Here is an 18888-nt window from a genome sequence, read left to right as displayed (position 1 = left end):
ATGCATCCAATCCTCATAATGCTTAGGGCCAGTTCACACAAACATGTCTGACTGTATTCAATAGTCCTTTCTCTTATGTAAATGTGTAAAGGATTTCAGTCTAAGTCAAAATTTCAAATACTGCTGATACATCAAATCTTAATTTTTCATGTTATATGAAATTGCTTGAATAAATTATATGATGTATAAGACTAACAATAAGAACCCTGACAGTTTACGTTTTTACATACATCATCAGATATTCCAAATATTAGACACATTAAGGTCTTCAAGGTAATTGTCCCGAAAAGGCAAGAAAATCCTTCAAAGGCCTGTAAAATAGACAAAATTAGATGGAACAGTAAAACAAGCATTCAGCATTCAGTGGAAGAGGCATTCAATATGGAAAGAAAGATTTCAGGATTACTTGAAATAAACTGTATATTTGAGCCTAATATTACAACACTATCAAAATACCCATTGTTATGATCTGTACTTATTGATACAATCTATATACAGATAGACTTGTATTTGGTGGCTAAATTCTTTCCCTTCTCCAATCCCTGTTGCTGGAGGGTAGGAAATTCATTAATAAGAATGAGAGAAAGGAAAGATTTTGACACGAAAGCAATCTTAAAAACAGCATAAGAGTAATCTGAAGCAGTAATTTAAACAAGCAAATGAAGTCAGCAGATGACACATTTTTCGTCTTTGTCTCAGAGTCTCAAAATCATGGGGGAATAGATTTGCTCGGATAATCTTGGGATAATAATAAGATGATGATATTAGTCAGATTTAAAAATTGGAATCTCTTGAAAAAGCCGCTAATATGCCTTACCATTTTTAATTCTGTTGTCTACAGATCATCAGGTTGAGATTTATCCTACTTCATCTAGTAATATTTATAACATGAAATGTCAATCCTTACCCAAACGGGAAAGTTTTTTCTATGCATTTTCAGGTATTTAGGACCCACTTCAAGAATACCCTAAAATAATGAAATTGCTCCATTAATACCATTACTTCAGCAATTTACACAATATTTCCCTAAACTGTAATCCAGAAGGATGAAACAATAAATATACAGTAAGCAAGTAAAAATGTGTTAGGAGATGCTTGAAGCTAGCAGTGTAAGAATATAAATATATATTATCAGCCAAATTTATGGATTTATTGCATAACATATGTATAGAACCTTGGCATCATTACTGCTTTTTCAAAATCTACAAATTGAAACATTCTGTTGTCAGCCCTGAAAAGTTCTCTTATACATTGGTGCAAACTATTTGCACATCACATACTCCACCTTTGGCCAACCCAATAGAGGGCCAGTTTGGTGATGTTATGTAGGTGTTGCTTTCACACATGGAAGCAAGCATACTTATTTCCCCCCGCCCAAGAATATACATAACCAACCATCAATAAGGACAAGATGGAAATTTAAAACTACCATGCTATAATGGCATTCCGCTGCCGCCTTCTTTTATCTTCTTGAAGTTCTATTACTTGCATTCAGTTGACCAGTAATGAAACACCATATAACCATGCAAATTATTTTGTTTACTAAAGAAAACAGTATTGTTTTCTCACACATACCACACTCAGAAAGAACCAAAATTATTAAGTCTGAACATAATTACTTGAGATTTGCTATTAGTTTATTGAGTTAATACAGAAAAGGAATTCTGTATTAACTGAAATGCTCTAGAGAGAACAAATTCTTCCCCATCATGGCATAAAGAACAATTATGTACCAAACATTTATTTTATGAATGGTCGTGGTCATAAGAAGCTCTATGTATTCACTGGAGAATGTTCCATACTTTTGGGATTCTTATTTCTGAAATGGAAAAGCTCTACCCCCTCCCCAAATATAGAATCAGTTTTTTAAAAATCTTATGAAGTAGGTAAAGTGTGAATTATTGTAGTAATCCAGTACTTTAAGACAAAGCATTCTTTACTAACTTACCCAACTAACTACCAAAGAGGCAGCATAATAGGATGTCAGCAACATAGAATTTCCAAACATAAGGACAAAACATACTGCCAGTGATGCCTAAAGAGATATAAACATATAGACATATTTTAATGCAATGATCAAGCTAGCAATGGATGTGAAGATGTAGTCTATGAAACCACTACGTTTTACTAAAAAATAAAAAAGAACTATCTTGAGACAGCTTTATTTCATTTGCTAATATTTGTTACCACAAATAATTTAGCTTCCCAAATTGAATCTTCTAAAAGAATCCCTCAGAATAGGCAAAATACAGATAAGTCCAATGTACCACATTAGAACTTATTTTAGTTAAAATGCACTTCCCATAGCACTATGTTTATTTTGAATACTAGTACATCTGAAAATAAATTAACTTTTTAAAAGCTGTTTCAATGGGCCTTATGTCTGAGTAGATATGAAGAGAACTGCACTGTAAGCAACACTATGCATTTCTACTCAGACATAAGATCCACTTAATGCAATGGGGCTTATTCCCAGGTAAATGAGTATAGAATTACAGCCATAGTATATCTAGCTAGAACATATACCTGTAAAAAAACCTAAAACCCAAAAACTTTCATTCATGATCAAAGACCCCAATCCCACCAAAGATTTACAAGTATAAACTCTTGTTTTAAAATACTTTTAAGGAAAAAAAATCTGTCAGTTGTCCTGGTATTGCAGAGCTGAAAGGAAGTACACTCTGCCCCTGAGCATAGCCAGGAGACTAAAGACTTCTGGATTGTCTGTGGCCTTTGCTAGACCTACAGGATATCCCAGGATGGAGGAGGGGTGATCTCATGTTGTCAATAACACGAGATCCTGCCCTCATTTACACATAAGGCGAAGCGACTCAAGAAGAGAGCTGTCGCGCCCGCCATTTTTTTAATTTTTAAAGGGGACGATGCGCACGAGCGCTCGTGCGCGAAGGTAAAGTTTTCTTTAAAAAATTAATTAATTTTCCCGCTCCCCCACCCTGCCCCCGATGGGCACAGCTTCCGGCTCCGCATGAGTAATCACGCGGAGCTGGGAAAACCCGCGAAAACAGGCCACACACTCACGGTCTCAGGCTCAGCTCGAGACTGTGGGAAAAAGCGGGCTTGAAGGGGTAGGCTATATCCCAGGGCCAGGGAGGGTTGATCCCTGCCTGATCCCAGGATCCCCCTGTGCGTCATCTGGACACACAGGGACGTTCCCGGGTATCACCCCAGGATATTGCCTGGTCTAGCAAAGGCCTGAGTCTAGCAAAGGCCTGAATTATACTCTGTTGTAAACCACCTTGAGGATCATTTGATCAGCAAGTGGGATATACATCCTCTAAATAAATAAATAACAATCCTTTATCCACTATTTTAAATCATTTATTTAATACTCTTATATGCTGCTGACCATATTTAAAAAATATCGGTAAGCTATGTACAAGAACAAAGTAAATACGTTTCATAAAATGTTTTTACCCCATTAAAGAAGATTATGACTAAGTATTACCATATGTGCATAAAGAATCTTCTGTAGTTTAGATGAATCAATGAATCCTAATATATATATACCAAAAACTGATGCCACCTGTGATTAAAAAGAATAAAGTAATTGAAATTACTTTCTGGCCAGAATAGTATTACGAAAATTAGCTGGGTTCCAAACTACTGCACAACTTGTTCTACCAGGGCCATTTCTACACCTGCCTTTTCCCCACGGGATCGTCCCTGTACATCTAAATGACACACAGGCCATTTCTACACCTGTCTTTTTCCCCAGGATCGTCCTGGGATCTTCCCTGTGCATCCAAATGACACACAGGTCATTTCTACACCTGCCTTCCCCCCCCCCCCAAGATTGTTCCGGGATCATCCCTGTGCATGCAAATGACACACAGGGGATCCCGGGAGCAGGCAGGAACGATCCCTCCATTTGCCTGGGATAATCCTTATGTGTAGAAAGGGCTCAAGACAGCTTTAAATTTGCTTTTGTGAACAGGCTGCAAGCAGCATGGGGAACTTCTCTAGAAATGGAGGAGAATTTTGAATGTATAATGCATAGGGATCAATAGCTAGAAAAAAGGAAAGGACAAACTTTTTATTTCTTATGTAAGTTTAAACAGGAGTTTGGATCCTGGCAATTGAATCAGAAGTATCTTGAAGAAATCAGCCACTACTATGAAAAATAAGCATTTTACACAATTGTAATAGTAAAAAAAAGAAAAGAAAAAATCTATTCAACACCTTAAAACCACGATTAAAAATATGAGATTATTTTACCTATAGTAACCAGTTTCTTGTTTTTAAAATAAATATTTAAATGAATTCAAAGTTTACTGTACTAGCCAAAGGCAATGACAAATACATCAAAACAAAATATTTCTACATATATGCAGTAATACAAATATTTTGAACAGAAGAAAATTATACAGATAACTTAGAATTTGCCATAACTAAGACTCAGCTTTCACTTAACAGTCTGAATCTCCAAAGCAGTTTATGGCAATTTTGTCTAGTTCTCTCTTCTTAATCTTTTTTGGTGCCAGAACCAGCAAAGCCACTTTATGTGTCACATAACAGTATCACTCAAAAGAAAATGAACCATTTCTACAAGGGCATTCCTATATCCATGTGTTAAAAGGGGTTTCAGGAATCTCTCTCTTGGGTCTCTATACAGAGGACAAATTAACATGTAGTGAACAATGTCTTCCACTTGATGTTGGCCACAGATACATAATCTGCATTCAAATGGCACCTTGTGATTGCATCCATCCAGAACTGCAGTTGGCATAACTTGGGGCCTTGCGAGACCAGGGTTTAGCCTGGTACAAGCCCTGGCCAGGCCCCTGTGTGTCCAGATGACGTACAGGGGATCCCGGGCTCAGGCAGGGGTAACCCTCCCTTGGCCCGGGATAACCGGCATTGCTTCTGGCCCGGTATTTCTGGCGGTCTCGGGCGTGTAGCCCGTTCCACCGCTTTTCCTGACTACCGCATTTACTTGCGAGTAGCCGGGAAAAGCGGCAGAGGCGCGCAGCACTCCACAGGAGTGCTGCAGCCATCAGGGCAGGGTGGGGAGACGGGGGAAGAACGGAGCCAGGGGGGGATGGAGATCAGACATCGCGGGCAGGCAGGGGGGCATCGGACATGGCGGGCGGGCGATCAGACTTGGCAGGCGGGCGGGCGGGTGGATGGATCGGAGATCGTGAGCAAGGAGAACGGGGCCGGGGGGAGATCGCGGATGGGGGGGGAAAGGAGAATTTTTGTGAACTGCCCAGAGAGCTCCGGCTATTGGACGGTATAGAAATGTAATAAATAAATAAATAAATAAATAAACAGAGCCAGGGGGGGAAATCGTGGACAGGGTAAGGACAACGGGGCCAGAGGGAGATCGCAGATGAGGGGGTAGGAGAATGAGGCCAGGGGGGGAGATCGTGGAAGGGGGAAGGAGATTTTTTTTTTAAAAAAAAAAAACCCTACTTACCGTTCCTGGCTCCTGTGCTGCTGCCGCCGCTTTAAAAGTAAAAAAAAAATGGCAGCTGCGACGGCTCTCCTCCAGAGCTCGTCACGGCTCGCGTGTGAATAAGGGCGAGATCTTGCGTTATGAATAACGCAAGGTCTCCCCTGGATTTTCCATCAGGTCTAGCAAAGGCCTTGGAATCTCAGTTCAATAAAAGTATTTCTTAGCGGAAAAAAGGTCTCAGTTTAGACACATACCTGGCTCTGAAGTGTTCCGTTTTCAAAAGAGGGACCCACCAGGAAAAAATTTAATTTTACATTTTTAATTTTAATTTAAGGTTTTTAATTAGTTGCAGATCCCTCCTAGTATCTATCCAAAATAACCAGTCCCTTAGTTGACTCTTACCCATATCAAGGGCAGACTTCAGTTCAGGAAAGTAATAGCTATGCAGGAGCTTTTGGAATAGCACATTCCAATAATAATTTTTGTTCCTTTCCAGGTAACACATAGCTGGAAGGCATCCGTTTGGCAAGGTAGCAATTCATTTAAAATTCTTTAACTGAGCACACTCTATTCTTGTCCTAATTAATGGCCATCCAGATTCATTATGCAAAATAGCTGCAGGGATTCTGAATGGCAGAGAGTTTTTCGGGGGGGGGGGGGGGGGAATGTTCTGCACAATTTCCAGGACATTAATAGTGGCATTGTCAAACCCCCAAATTTCAGACCCATAAAGCATTTGGGTTATTGCTTTGCTGTTGAAGATCTTTAGGGCAGTTTCAATCAAGTGACCCCTTTATTATAATAAACATCATTACAGCCCCTACAATTGTCTGTGCCTTCAGTTTCACTGCCTCTATGCCCTTTCCACACGAGAGACTCACTGAGAAGAATGCCCAAAGAGCTAAATGAATGGATTTGTTCAACAATACGTTGATTAAAACCCACCTATGCCTAGATATATGACTACCAAAAACCATTATCTTAGTCTTAGAATAGTTTATTGCCAAATTTTCATATTTACAGTAAGCATTGAATGTGTCTAAGAGATTTTTCAGACCCGAGCGGGAGAGAGTTAAATACTACGTCATCTGCATACATTAAAATTACTGGGGAAGGAGAGTTTACTTGAGCTAACTGTGGCACCAGATCAACATAGATATTGAAAAGGGTGGGAGCCAAGAGGCATCCTTGTTTTACTCCACACATTGTTTTAAAAGCTTCTGTTAGAGAACCATTCAAACCAATTCTAACCTCATCTCTATTACTGTATAATTCCTTTATCAGTATCAAGAGTCTATGGTCAATATTGGAGCTTTGTAACTTTTCCTATAATCAATATTTAAATAAACAGAGAGAGGCTCACAGCTCTTTGCAAGTCCTGACATCTGGACTAGTGTAGCCAGACTGTTCAAACCAGATAGAGAGAAAGCTCAGCTGTTTGGCCTGATGTGATCTGAGGTTTTTTTTATCTTAAATGCTGAAGATATAAACCTTTTTCTGACGTTTTCCTTCATGCAGTTATAATCAGATGGAGGAAAGAGTGGTACTGCACCTGCACTCCCCCTGCCTTGAAGCAAAGCCTACTTTTTATGTGTGATTATGTGCATAATCAGAGGAATCATGAGGAAGGCTGATGAGTGTACAGGAGGCTTCCCTTTACATATGCTCCCCTTAACATGTGAGTAGGATGTATGTGGAAGGGGTCATGGTGAGGCTCCCAGGGATACAACAGTGAGGTAAGATCAGCAGGCACAGCCCAATTCTCCCCTTCCAAACAATTGCTATGGAGGGGATCGCCTGAAAAGGGTTATAGAGTGTTATATTTATCTGAACACTGAATTCATTCTATAAAGAGTTTTAATTTAACTATTATAACGTAGATCTTCTTTTTTCTCTATTTCAGAAGGAAAAAAATGGAAAAACAATACCTGATGTTCAGCTAGGAGCAGATGGGAAGAAATGTTTTTTCTAGGGTGCATATGCATGATTGTGTCCAAGGTGCCATATAATGAGAAGCATTTGGGAGTCACCCCTTGGTAGGTGTATGGGAAGGGATGGACTTGTGTGCATCGCCAAACATTCCTTGAATTTCCATATGAAAATACACTTAATTTGTCAGAAAACCTAAAAAGCCCTCAATGGCTGCATAATGCTATTGCATTGTTTATCATTATGAGAATAAGCTGCAGCAAACTGGGGACTATCCAGCTACTCCCTCCCCTTTATTGAAACAAGCCAGTTTCAAAACACAGTGTATGAAGCCACTGGCTTCTTTCAACTAACCATAGTTAAAATTAACCACAGTTTGTCCTGGTACAGATGTCACAACAAACTGCGGTTAATCTAAAATGAAAGCAGTGTTGAGCGCTTCTGTTTAGGGTTTCAGCCACCCCATCCCCCCCACTGTCAGCATTAGGGTGACCATACGAGAAGGAGGACAGGGCTCCTGTATCTTTAACAGTTGCATAGAAAAGGGAATTTCAGCAGATGTCATTTGTATATATGAAGAACCTGGTGAAATTCCCTCTTCATCACAACAGTTAAAGCTGCAGGAGCTATACTAGAGTGACCAGATAGAAAAGAGAGCAGGGCATCTGCAGCTTTAACTGTTGTGATGAAGAGGAAATTTCCCCAGGTTCCCCATATATATATAAATGACACCTGCTGAAATTTCCTTTTCAATACAACTGTTAAAGAAACAGGAGCCCTGTCCTCCTTTTCATACGGTCACCCTAGCATTCTATGCCAACCTAGCATGCTCAGTCCTCACTGGGCCTGGTTTTGTGTGTGGTTGCAGTGGTTCTCACAATTTTTTGTTTGTTTGTATGGGGTAAACAGTCTTGCACCTGATCCCAGCTACATTAAAATTTTGGGTTTCTCATTGATCTTTATGAGAAATTCTTTTTTGTGTCTCTGCAGATATTTAAAAATAGCTTTTCAGTATATACCAAGAAATGAGCCATGCAGACAATGACTGGGTTCAGGTAACATAATAATCCATGATGGGTTAATTAAGCCATAATGTCTTAATTAACCCATCATGGGTTATTATATCATCTGGTGGGAGTTTTTTTTAACCCATGATGGCTTATTTGCCCAGAATAACCCACTCTGATAACCCACAGTCTGCAGAGTGGATTATTTAACCCATCATAGGTCATTGTGTCATGTGGTGGTCACAGTGGGTTATTTTGGCTGGCTACAGAGCTGTGTGGCAAGAGCAGACTAAACAGCTGCCGCTCTGCTGTTCACTGGCTTACTGATTGGGAATACCTTAAAGGAACCAAGCCAGCAGTGTAGAGGAGGCAGGCTATTAGGTTTGATCCTGATCCTGCAAACCCCCCCCCCCAAGTTTTTGTAGGCATCTCCCCCTTTTTGATGCATTTGGGACTTTTGCTCTTCTGGAGTAAATGAACAGGGGTTTGCTGGTGGCTTAGGTGTCTCCCATCTAGGAGAGGCTGTGGCACTTGGTCCCAATTGTGCAAGCCCCCAAGGTTTTAAGCCACTTCCCCCTTTTGAGGGCATTTGGGATTTTCGCTCATCTGAAGTGAATGCACAGGAGGGGGTTGATCATGGATCATGTGCTGCCATCTCTCTACTGTAGCCACTGGTGACCCCAAAAAGCCTTTTTCAGGTGACCTTCAAGAAAAGGCCTATCCTGTTCATAGAGCTAGAAGTAGAAGAGATTGGTATTTGCATTAGTGACCCACATGTTTATATAACTCTTACAGATATTTAGGTGACAAGGTCTGAGTTTTAAGACAAGACTTGTCCAATGTCTGAAATAAACAGAAGTTATAAAAGGATGATATATTTAGAATTCTTCTTTATAGCTTCTACTTTTTTAAATAATTTACTCACAGAGAAATAGTGCTAAAGACCTACCAATATTCATTTCACGAACCAAATACACTCTGCATAATATGTTTTATGCACTAATTGGGGATGCAATGTTTAATCAATTAATAGTTTAGATTAAACTATCTAAAAGTAATTGACTAAAAGGTACTCTCAATTAATCAGACATATTTTTAAAAAATACAAATGCATATAAAACCTGCAGGTGGCAAGCATCATCTAACAAGAGGCAATTTTTCTTCTTTCACACATTTCTTCTTCTAAAATGATGCCTACAACAACATATGAGCACCATCTAAAAGAAAAGAAGAAGATGCCTCTTCCTTCAGAAATATTGTTTTTATCTGTATGTAAATGGGTATAAAATTGAAACTTAAGAGTGCAATCTATGCAGAAGTCAGACCCATTGAAACCAATGGGACTTACTCCCAAGTGAGTATGTATACTACTGCATCGCAAATTTGTCAAAGACAGATTACAGTGTTAAGATCACATGCTCCTCTTGATTTTTGCTACTATAAAACTTGACTTGGCAGTGTTGACATTCTTTTAATGTATGTCCAACATGCGATACAAAAACACTGTGAGCTCAAGTATACAGATATAATACCCACCAACCATCATAGAGTGACTATGGAGGGAACTAATGAAGCACACCACAATCAGCAGGCACATTTGTCAACTGGACCTGCAGTGCAAATTTTAGTGAATGCTGAGGATTTACATATATATGTATAAACTCTGTATCGTTATACACTGATTTGAACAAATATTTTTAAAAATGGGATATATGGATTATTATAATTTGTCAGATTTATTTAAATTATCTTACCTGTGTTAGAAGAACAAACTGAGCAAACTGCCACGGAAGCATGAAAAAAACATTAGAAACAGACAGTGCAATCAGGCTTCTTCTATTAACATTCTGAGTCCTTGGGGAAAAAGAATAAAAGAGCAGTAAGTTCAACAATATTAGGACTATTCATGCAAAGAGCAGCAGAGAACGAATTATTCCAATCTGTCTTGAATTTTCACTTAAAATTGTCACCACTATAAAAGTACAGTTTTAGAAGCTTTGGATAAGCCTCAATAATGGTAAGCCTCAGTAATGGTGTTTTTGATATAATATCAAAAATGAATTATCAATTAGTATTATACATTATTATGTTTTCAAAAGATTTGCAAAACAAGACACCATAAGCTTACATTGTACAAAAGAAAGGTATAAAAATGCCTTATGTGTGCTATATTTCTAATTACAAAAAATACTGTAGCAACACAGAAAATAAAAAAAAACACTTGAAATTACAAATACCATTTTCATCTAACATTTGTCAGATATTATCTTCTCCACCCTGTGTGACAAGGAGCAAGGCTCAGGCTCACACACACCCTCACCACCTACCCCTTTTACCAGAGGTAGGAAGTAACTTCTGACTCATCCACTTACTGAGTTTAGATGCATCCAGGATCACCCTAAATCCACTATTCATCCCTAGATTGAAAGAGGAGACGAGATAGCACTTTCAGGAAGATCCTGTATACAGGCCAACCTGGTATTTGGCCGCATCAGATATTATCTTTCTTCTTCTCCCAGTAAAGTGGGGTTCCACTGGACAAATAGCAATAGCAAAATGTATTTGTTCCCTTGCTGTATATGGATAAATGATTCACATCTAGCAAAACCCTTTACTGGGGGATGCAATCCTATCATGAGCCCCAAGAATGATAAGCTACAGACAGGTGTGTGTTTCTGCCTGCTATTTATTTGCTTTCAATACTGCAAACTATTATCCATTCTCTAATCAATTCAATCAAATATTAACCAAACTGATATGTAAGATGAAAAGAAAACTGCAAAAAATAAAAAGAACAAGAACCATGAATGCTGTGCAGTCTTGCAGTAGCCAGATGTTTTAGGTGGCTGCAATACAACAAGTGAAAATACAGCTAAAAATAGAGTATTTTACATGTAATATTATGTTCTGCACGAGATAAAAGTGTATTAATCAATACCTTGTTTGGGTATGGGGGTAATTCTTCATATTTAAGTAGTGAAGGAATGGAAACTACCTGAGAATGTAGGTCAGTAACAGCATCTGAAGTACAAGGAATGGATATGAGAAGCTTTCACGAAGAGGGGGAGTCCACATCACACGAGTACTCTAGAAATAAGAACTGGGTTAATTCACTATATGTTTCAATACTTCTGTTTCCCCCCTTCAAAACAATGCATATGCGAGGACTGTTTATAGATAGTGATACTAAAATTGTGGAAAGTTCCACCAGCAGTTCATACATTCCAAGACTCTAAGAACAGAAGAATATGCTTGAAGAATAAACACACTAAAATGAGGCTGAAAAACAACTGACTTTTTTCTTTTTTTGACAAATATAATCTACTTTGTCATATTCACCTGAGATTAGAACTGCAATGATGGGAAGTAGTAAAGGTAAAATCCTTTCCTTATTCACACAGGGTACTGTAAATGGAAAAATCCCCTACATTCCTATTACTCTACAGATAAATGTTGCAGCTTCTTTTCTTTCTGGCATTTTTAGTTCCATATTTCCCACCAATTCAGCCAGGCTCTAAGGTCTAAACAGAGTATTGCTCACATAGGCCATTGAAACTGAGATTAATCTAGAACAACTAATGCATGCCTTCCAAGGCCACAGGCATGCAGGACTACCTCATATTGATAGTTAATGAGAGATTTAATTTCAATCCAATAAACATGGACAAAAGTTAAACTCCCAGATTCAGTTCCAGGTATAACTTGATTAAATCTAATCAGATTTTCAGATTTTTGACTAGTAGATGGTACTTCAAAGATAAGGCACTCTTAACTTAAATTCTGTATGGAAACATTCAGTTGAATCCATATTTATACAGCAAAAATAAAATGTAAGTCATAAGACTGCTACCAAGCAAAGATAATTTCTGTCAAATACTGACAACATTTGTTCACACAGGGCCCTGGTTCAGACATATTGCAAAGCCAAGGATTAGTGTTACATATTATTGGGTCATGGCGAGACCTGGTTTTTCAATGTCCCCACCCCCAGCTCTCCTCCTCTGGTGCGCGTTTGTAGAAGGAGACCAGAAGCATCCACTTCTGATTTTAAACAACCTAGAATTCTCCATTACAACCAAACTCAGAGAATTCTGGTTAAGGTGATCTCTAATTAGTGAACATGCCAGCATAATAAACCATGGTTAGATCCTGGCTTGTTTGAGCTAACTAGAATTACCCAAGTTGGTACATAATATGAAACTCCGGTTAGTTTAAAAAAGAAACCATAAGCTTTTCATCTGCTCTTGTGTGCAAAAGAGGGAAGGGGAAATGCACAAGTCCAATGCACATGCTAAACTATGGTCTAGTGTCTTGTCCAAACTAGCTCAAATTCTGCTTTTCAGGATTTTCTAATTGCAAAAAATAGCAAATACAGGTTGTTTTAGCTTTCAAGAAGGAAATATTTTCAAGTTGTGAATGTCAGCTGTTGACAGAGGTAATCTAGTAATATTATTAATTTAGGATAGGAAACAAGTGGGGCCCACAATATAATGTTGAATCCCAGCCCCCAACAGGCAGTGAGGATCAGAAACCTTGCAGGATTGTTCGGGGCTCACAGAGGGGCATAAAGACATTTTTTCTTTCCCACCTTCCTCAAAGCTTCCACTGATGTGCTATACAGTTCTTATATTTGCTCAGTTTCAGGGATCAGTCCCCAAACCCTGTGCTTTGTTGGGAGGTTTCTGAAAAAATAGGAAAGGGTAAAGGTGTCCTTTCCCCTCTCTTCCCTTCTGAAATAGCATTGAATGGTGCAGGGAGGGGAGTCCTTTAAACTCATGGCATATATCCCCTCAAACCCTAATCCCCACCTCCAAGATATTTACTATAAGCTATTTAGGGGCTTCCCCAACCTCTTTTCCAGTTTTTCTTTACTGCTGTGGTCCCAGCTGTATATACTAATGTAACCAAAATGGCACCATCCATGCACAGGAGGTATCAGCAGGCTTGGGAAAACTTTAAGGTTTGTAACAATACCAAAACAAAAATTAGAACAGAAATCCCTGGGGTAGGGGCACCCTTCAAAACAGTCCAATGAGGACTGAGCAGGGGTGGAATGCTGGGAGATTACTGGGGTGGGAGGAAGGAAAACTGGAAGGTAAGATGAATGTAAATGAAATACCCTGGAAAAGGGCCCTGAATAGGAGTACTGCACACTGCAACATTTTCTTGCAGATCCCACTTATTTAAATTAATCAAGAATGCAATGACCAAACTAATTAACAGTCATAATTTTTACTGTCCCACTAAGCAACCAATTTTGTTCTATGATATTTTTAGCTCACAGAAAGTTAAATCAGTACTCAGCCATCCTGCACACAGTTATTTGGCAGCAAGCGCCACTGAACTTAATGGGACGTACTTCCAAGTAAATCTGGATAGGATTAGGATGCACATTACATGAACTTTCTAAGAAGCTGTGTAAGTAAGGGAATACTAACCAACAACCTTGGGGACATCCAACCTAACTTTTCAACAGCAATTTATCATGTTTAAACTTTAACATTTTACTGCAAGGTTTAACAAAATTATCCATTTGAAAAGCAAATGGTGTGACTTCATGTTACAAACAGATTTTAAATTCTGGGAGACCTACCTCCCCATGGTTGAAAAAGTAGCATGCCACTATAAGTAGCCCTCCAAATCTGTTACCACTAAGGGAGAAAGAAGAAGAAATATAATAGATACAATATTTAGATGTAACAACTTCACAAACTTTGGCTACAAAATAAAAATATTGTTTACTTTATGAGCGATAATAGAAGTTTACATGAACCCTCTAATTTGCACATATATAAAGATATGCAGGTTGCTTACCTGTAACTGTAGTTCTTCGAGTGGTCATCTATGCATTCACACATATGGGCTCTGCGCCTGCGCGGAGACCCGAACCGGAACCTTCTATAGCTTAGGGAAACATTTTTGGCGGGAACCCCTGCCCCACGCTACTGCGCATATCCCTGGGGTTCCCGCCCTTACCTCAGTTTACAGGAGTAGAAAGATATCTTAAAGGGTTTGAAGGGTTTGAAGAATAATAAGGGTTTGAAGAATAATAAGGGTTTGAAGAATAATAAGATTATTTTAGAGAAAAGCTAGAGGAACGGTTATGAGGTCTTTGCACAATGGCGGACGACGAAGAACTGAGGTAAGGGCGGGAACCCCAGGGATATGCGCAGTAGCGTGGGGGAGGGGTTCCTGCCAAAAACGTTTCCCTAAGCTATAGAAGGTTCCGGTTCGGGTCTCCGCGCAGGCGCAGAGCCCATATGTGTGGTGCATAGAGACCACGATGAAGAACTTCCTTACTGTGTTGTGTCCCTTTGGGTTTTGGATGTTAACTTCTCCTGTGCCCACACATCTCTTTATGTGGAAAGATCAGGAGTGGTACTTAGGCTCACGTGCTTCCTCACCCATATACTGAACTAGGAAATCTTGCAGTAATTTGTATTCAGGACTATTACCTTCGATAGGTTAAATTGTGATTAATATAAAACAAAGCTTCTGATCTCCACTTCATGACTGTGCTGGAGGAGAGGGGAAGGGTATGAACCTGAGGCTCATTTCCATCAAGATAAACCATGGTTTATTGTGATATCCAAACCAGCTGATTGTGTCAGGCAAAATAATGGAACTGAAATTAACAAATTAATATGACATCATCCAAACATTATGCGAGCAGACATTTCTTGCCCCTCTTCCCCACTATAACCCACTGCATCCCCTCCAAAAACCCTCTCCTCAAGACTACCATCAGAAAAAGACCTGTCCACTGGGGAAATCTGAGCAGTAGAAGAAAGGGACCAGTATTTGCGTTAGTGAACCAAACATTTATATCCAATTTTAACAGTTACTTTACCAACACGGTATGAGATTTAAGGGAAGACTTGGGCTTTTGCCAAAGAGGCATTTCTCAGGACAAGGACAAAACTTTTTTATTTATTTTATTATTGGGCCATCTGCAAACCTCTATAACCAATGATTTCACTATAAGTGTTGTTAGTCAAAAACACATTACTTTTTTACTAAGCCAAACTATACCCATGCAGTGCAAGAACCACAAAGTGTATCTAGTTTCCAATGCATTTTGGCCTGATTCTTGATGTGTTGAACCAAATCTTGCAGACTATAGTAGGTATTTTACAACAGTAGCTATTTTTATAGTAGCTATTTTTCTCTCTGCCTACGAGAGAATGCTGACAGTTGCAGTCACACTTATTTATTGCATTTCTATACTGCCCAATAGCTGAAGTTGTCTGGGTGGTTCACAAGTGTGTGTTTATTTATTTATTTATTTAAACATTTTGATCCCGCCCTTCAGCCAAAAAGGCTCTCAAGGCGGCTTACAAAAATATTTCTTGACAGTCCCTGCCCACAGGCTTACAATCTAAAAAAATGACACAAAAGGAAAGGGGATTGGGAGAGAGGAGGAGCAAATTCAGGCACTACATTCCTAGTTGCAAAAAACTGTTGGTATTGTGAAGTCTTTTGAGCGTCTCTCCTTTTGAAATGATATACTTTTACTGGCAATCTAGAACTGACTTGGAATATATATATATATATGCATGCAATATAGAGGAAATTAATTTTTAAAGCTATTTTGGTTTCAAATCAATTATCTTCAAAAAATGTTCAGCCAATTGCTTTTCAACACTGCCATCTAGGGGATTATTAGAAACTTCATTTAAAAATAGTTCTAACATGCTTATTAACCGTTTGGAATTACAGTGCATACATTTAAATCAAATTCATAATGTTTATAAATGTCCACTGGGCTAATTTCATTTCATATACCTATTTTGCAATGGCGTTTAAAGATCCTAGCATGTCTGTCATCTTTAAATTTCCATTTAACTAGTTTAAAAAGGGGAATTAAACCCATAATTTATTTGCGTAGGTAAATTCTTAGCTTTGCAACGTTTCCTTCATTAATATAATCAGTGATAATCTCAGCAGAGAAATCAAGACACAGAATAAATTTCACAAATTCTGACAGATATGCTTCTACCAAAGGACTCGTTCAGAAGCCCGCTGAGTTCAATGGGGCTTATACTAAGCAAGCAAGAACTGCAGCTTGTGGGGTATGGACACGATTAGAGAGCAAGCCTGTACATGCATAGACAGAAAAAAGTCATATAACTCCTATAGTGGCTGGGGAATGCTGGGAGTTGTAAGACTTTTTTTCTGTCTAAACATGTATGGGATGGCATCATTAAATTGCCATGATGCAAACAGAATGGATCTCCATTTCTGCTGTTCTGGATATTTGCCTCCACACATATTTTTGGAAGTGGAGCAAAGAGTTCCCCTTTAGTCCTTTTTATGTGGTACTTTCTGGCCAATCAGTGATTTCTGCACTGTTTTTTAATTCAATCTTCACACAATATTATCAACTGGGAATCTTGTGGTCAGTGTGACAGCAGCACGAACCTGCCACATAGCTGAATCATATATGGCAATGTGTTGATATGAAGCCAATTCAAAGTGATAACAATGCTTCCTGCCCTCTTAATAATAATAATAATTCTGAATGGGCAAACAATTATTTTCCCTTATTTGTGCACACAAACTATAAAAATAGCCTTTTCATAGCTCACAAAAAATTCAGTGGGGAAAGCCTCCTTCTGTAGACTATAGATGAGGTATGAAGGTGCTTGTGACAAAATCACAAGGTTTGCATGTTGTATCTGTATTAATGTACATATGTGCTTGCTGGCTTAGATAGAACCAGGAAAGTTAGGGTTGCTTGGTAGAGAGTAAGTGAAAGCTGGAAGGGGCGTGTGTGTGTTTGTGAGGAGAATGTGTTTATAAAAGGCAGGAGCAGACAGTTAGTTGGTTAAGAGATAGGAGATGGGAGATAGACCCTTAGGAACATCTAATTAGTGGGAATTAGAAGGGATAAAGTAAGCAGGGTAAGACCAAGAACTGAATGATTGATTATATAATGATTATATAACATTTCTTGTATTAAATAAACTTTAATTTGTTTATTGTTAAAATATAAAATACCATGTGTTGTTCATCTTTCTGCACCACCAATAGCATTCATTTTTCCTGGGTACTTCTCCTGCGTGGGTAAAGGGAACCAACTGGGCATATTGCGTGTTTCTTCTACCTGGTGAATATAGGGGCTGAAGCTTGTGGGTCAGTGAGGACAGCTGACCCAAAGCAGAGGCAAATGGAACTGAGGGCAGGTTGTGTCACAGAGCTCATCTCTGTGGCTGTAAAATATTTGATTACAACGCCAACAAAGCATTAGAAGATCCACAGAGTGGGCAATTTACTCCCGACTTTCATAATCTTTAAATTATTGTTTATGAGAAGGAAAGGAAAGGAACCTCTCGTGCAAGCACTGAGTCATTGCTGACTCTTGGAGGGACGCCAGCTTTCGCTGACGTTTTCTTGGCAGGCCTTATCGCCGGGTGGTTTCCCGTTGCCTTCCCCGACGGTTATTACCTTTCCCCCAGCTAGCTGGGTACTCATTTTACCGACCTCGGGAGGATGGAAGGCTGAGTCGACCTGAGCCGGCTGCCTGAGAACCAGCTTCCGCTGGGATCGAACTCAGGACGTGGGGAGAGTTTCGGCTGCAGTAACTGCTGCTTTACCGCTCTGCGCCACACGAGGCTACTGTTTATGAGAACCATCTCATTAAAAAAAACCTTAAAGATGCTCATATTCTTTGACACCTTCTCAAGTTAGGAGTTAAAAATATGTTGTTTCATGTTTTAATGCTTTTACCATGTGCTTTTTTTAAATTGTTCTACGGTTTTATCATTTTAAATTGTTGTACACTGCCTTCGTGGCTTTTTAGCAGATAAAACAGTTTAGAAATGCTAGAAATAAAAATAAATAAATAAATAATAAAACTGACCCTTGCTATCCCCTGATTTGGTGCTAATATTGTTGAGAGCCCAGGTGCCTTTAACTGGGCTAACCCTCCAGAGTCAACAGGACCTGTGGCCTGAAATGTACAGGTAAGCACTTTTAATGGAAAAGTTTCATGGAACTTTTGATTTCATGGAAGAGTGAAACATGTTCCCTTAACTTAACATCTTGAATAGGAACAGCTGCCCACACAAGTTAGACCAGCAAACTTTATTGAACTGAGCACAACTATTCCAGTTTGCTAGTTCTTTGTTGACTTCTTTACCTAAGGGTTGGCTGGGATTCAGGGAAACCCATCTGTGCAGATGAAATTCTAATGGGGGGAGGGGAGGAAGAAGCGTGGCTGGTTTGTCCTTCTGCAGCAGCCTCTCCCGTCTTATGGTAGGGCTCCCAGCTGTATTTGTCCTCTATGACTGTGATCCAACAAAGCTATAGGACAGCAGCATGCACATAGCTGGTGCTTTCTTTAAAGGTTTTCCCTGCAGCTAGCCTCTAAGAGGAAAGCTGCTATCCAGATGAAATTTTAAATTTTAAGCTGATATGAGGGTGGTGGAAACTAAAGAATTCACAAGCTCTTCAGCATTTCCCTCTATTATTTTTACTGGTGATCCCCAATATAACAGTGCTTCCCAGACCACATTTTAAGGACCACTTCATTAG

The 18888-nt window shown here is 39.2% G+C and overlaps 1 protein-coding gene across 1 annotated transcript in view; it reads right to left on the bottom strand.

Moving 5' to 3' along the window:
- Window positions 1-18888, bottom strand: part of DPY19L1 (dpy-19 like C-mannosyltransferase 1) — a 64701-nt gene that overhangs the window by 30713 nt on the left and 15100 nt on the right. Inside the window, exons 6-12 of the mRNA XM_063129698.1 lie at window positions 13946-14003; window positions 11348-11439; window positions 10107-10206; window positions 3467-3544; window positions 1949-2035; window positions 908-967; window positions 231-311 (exon numbers count right to left, since the gene is read on the bottom strand). Of these exons, the coding sequence (XP_062985768.1) occupies window positions 231-311; window positions 908-967; window positions 1949-2035; window positions 3467-3544; window positions 10107-10206; window positions 11348-11439; window positions 13946-14003 (556 nt within the window). The remainder of the gene's footprint in view (window positions 1-230; window positions 312-907; window positions 968-1948; window positions 2036-3466; window positions 3545-10106; window positions 10207-11347; window positions 11440-13945; window positions 14004-18888) is intronic.

This window comes from Elgaria multicarinata, chromosome 1 (genome assembly GCF_023053635.1).
Source record: "Elgaria multicarinata webbii isolate HBS135686 ecotype San Diego chromosome 1, rElgMul1.1.pri, whole genome shotgun sequence".
Taxonomy (NCBI): Eukaryota; Metazoa; Chordata; class Lepidosauria; order Squamata; family Anguidae; genus Elgaria; species Elgaria multicarinata.
The sequence above is the reverse complement of the archived record's forward strand: the minus strand, read 5'-3'. Positions and strand labels throughout refer to the sequence as shown.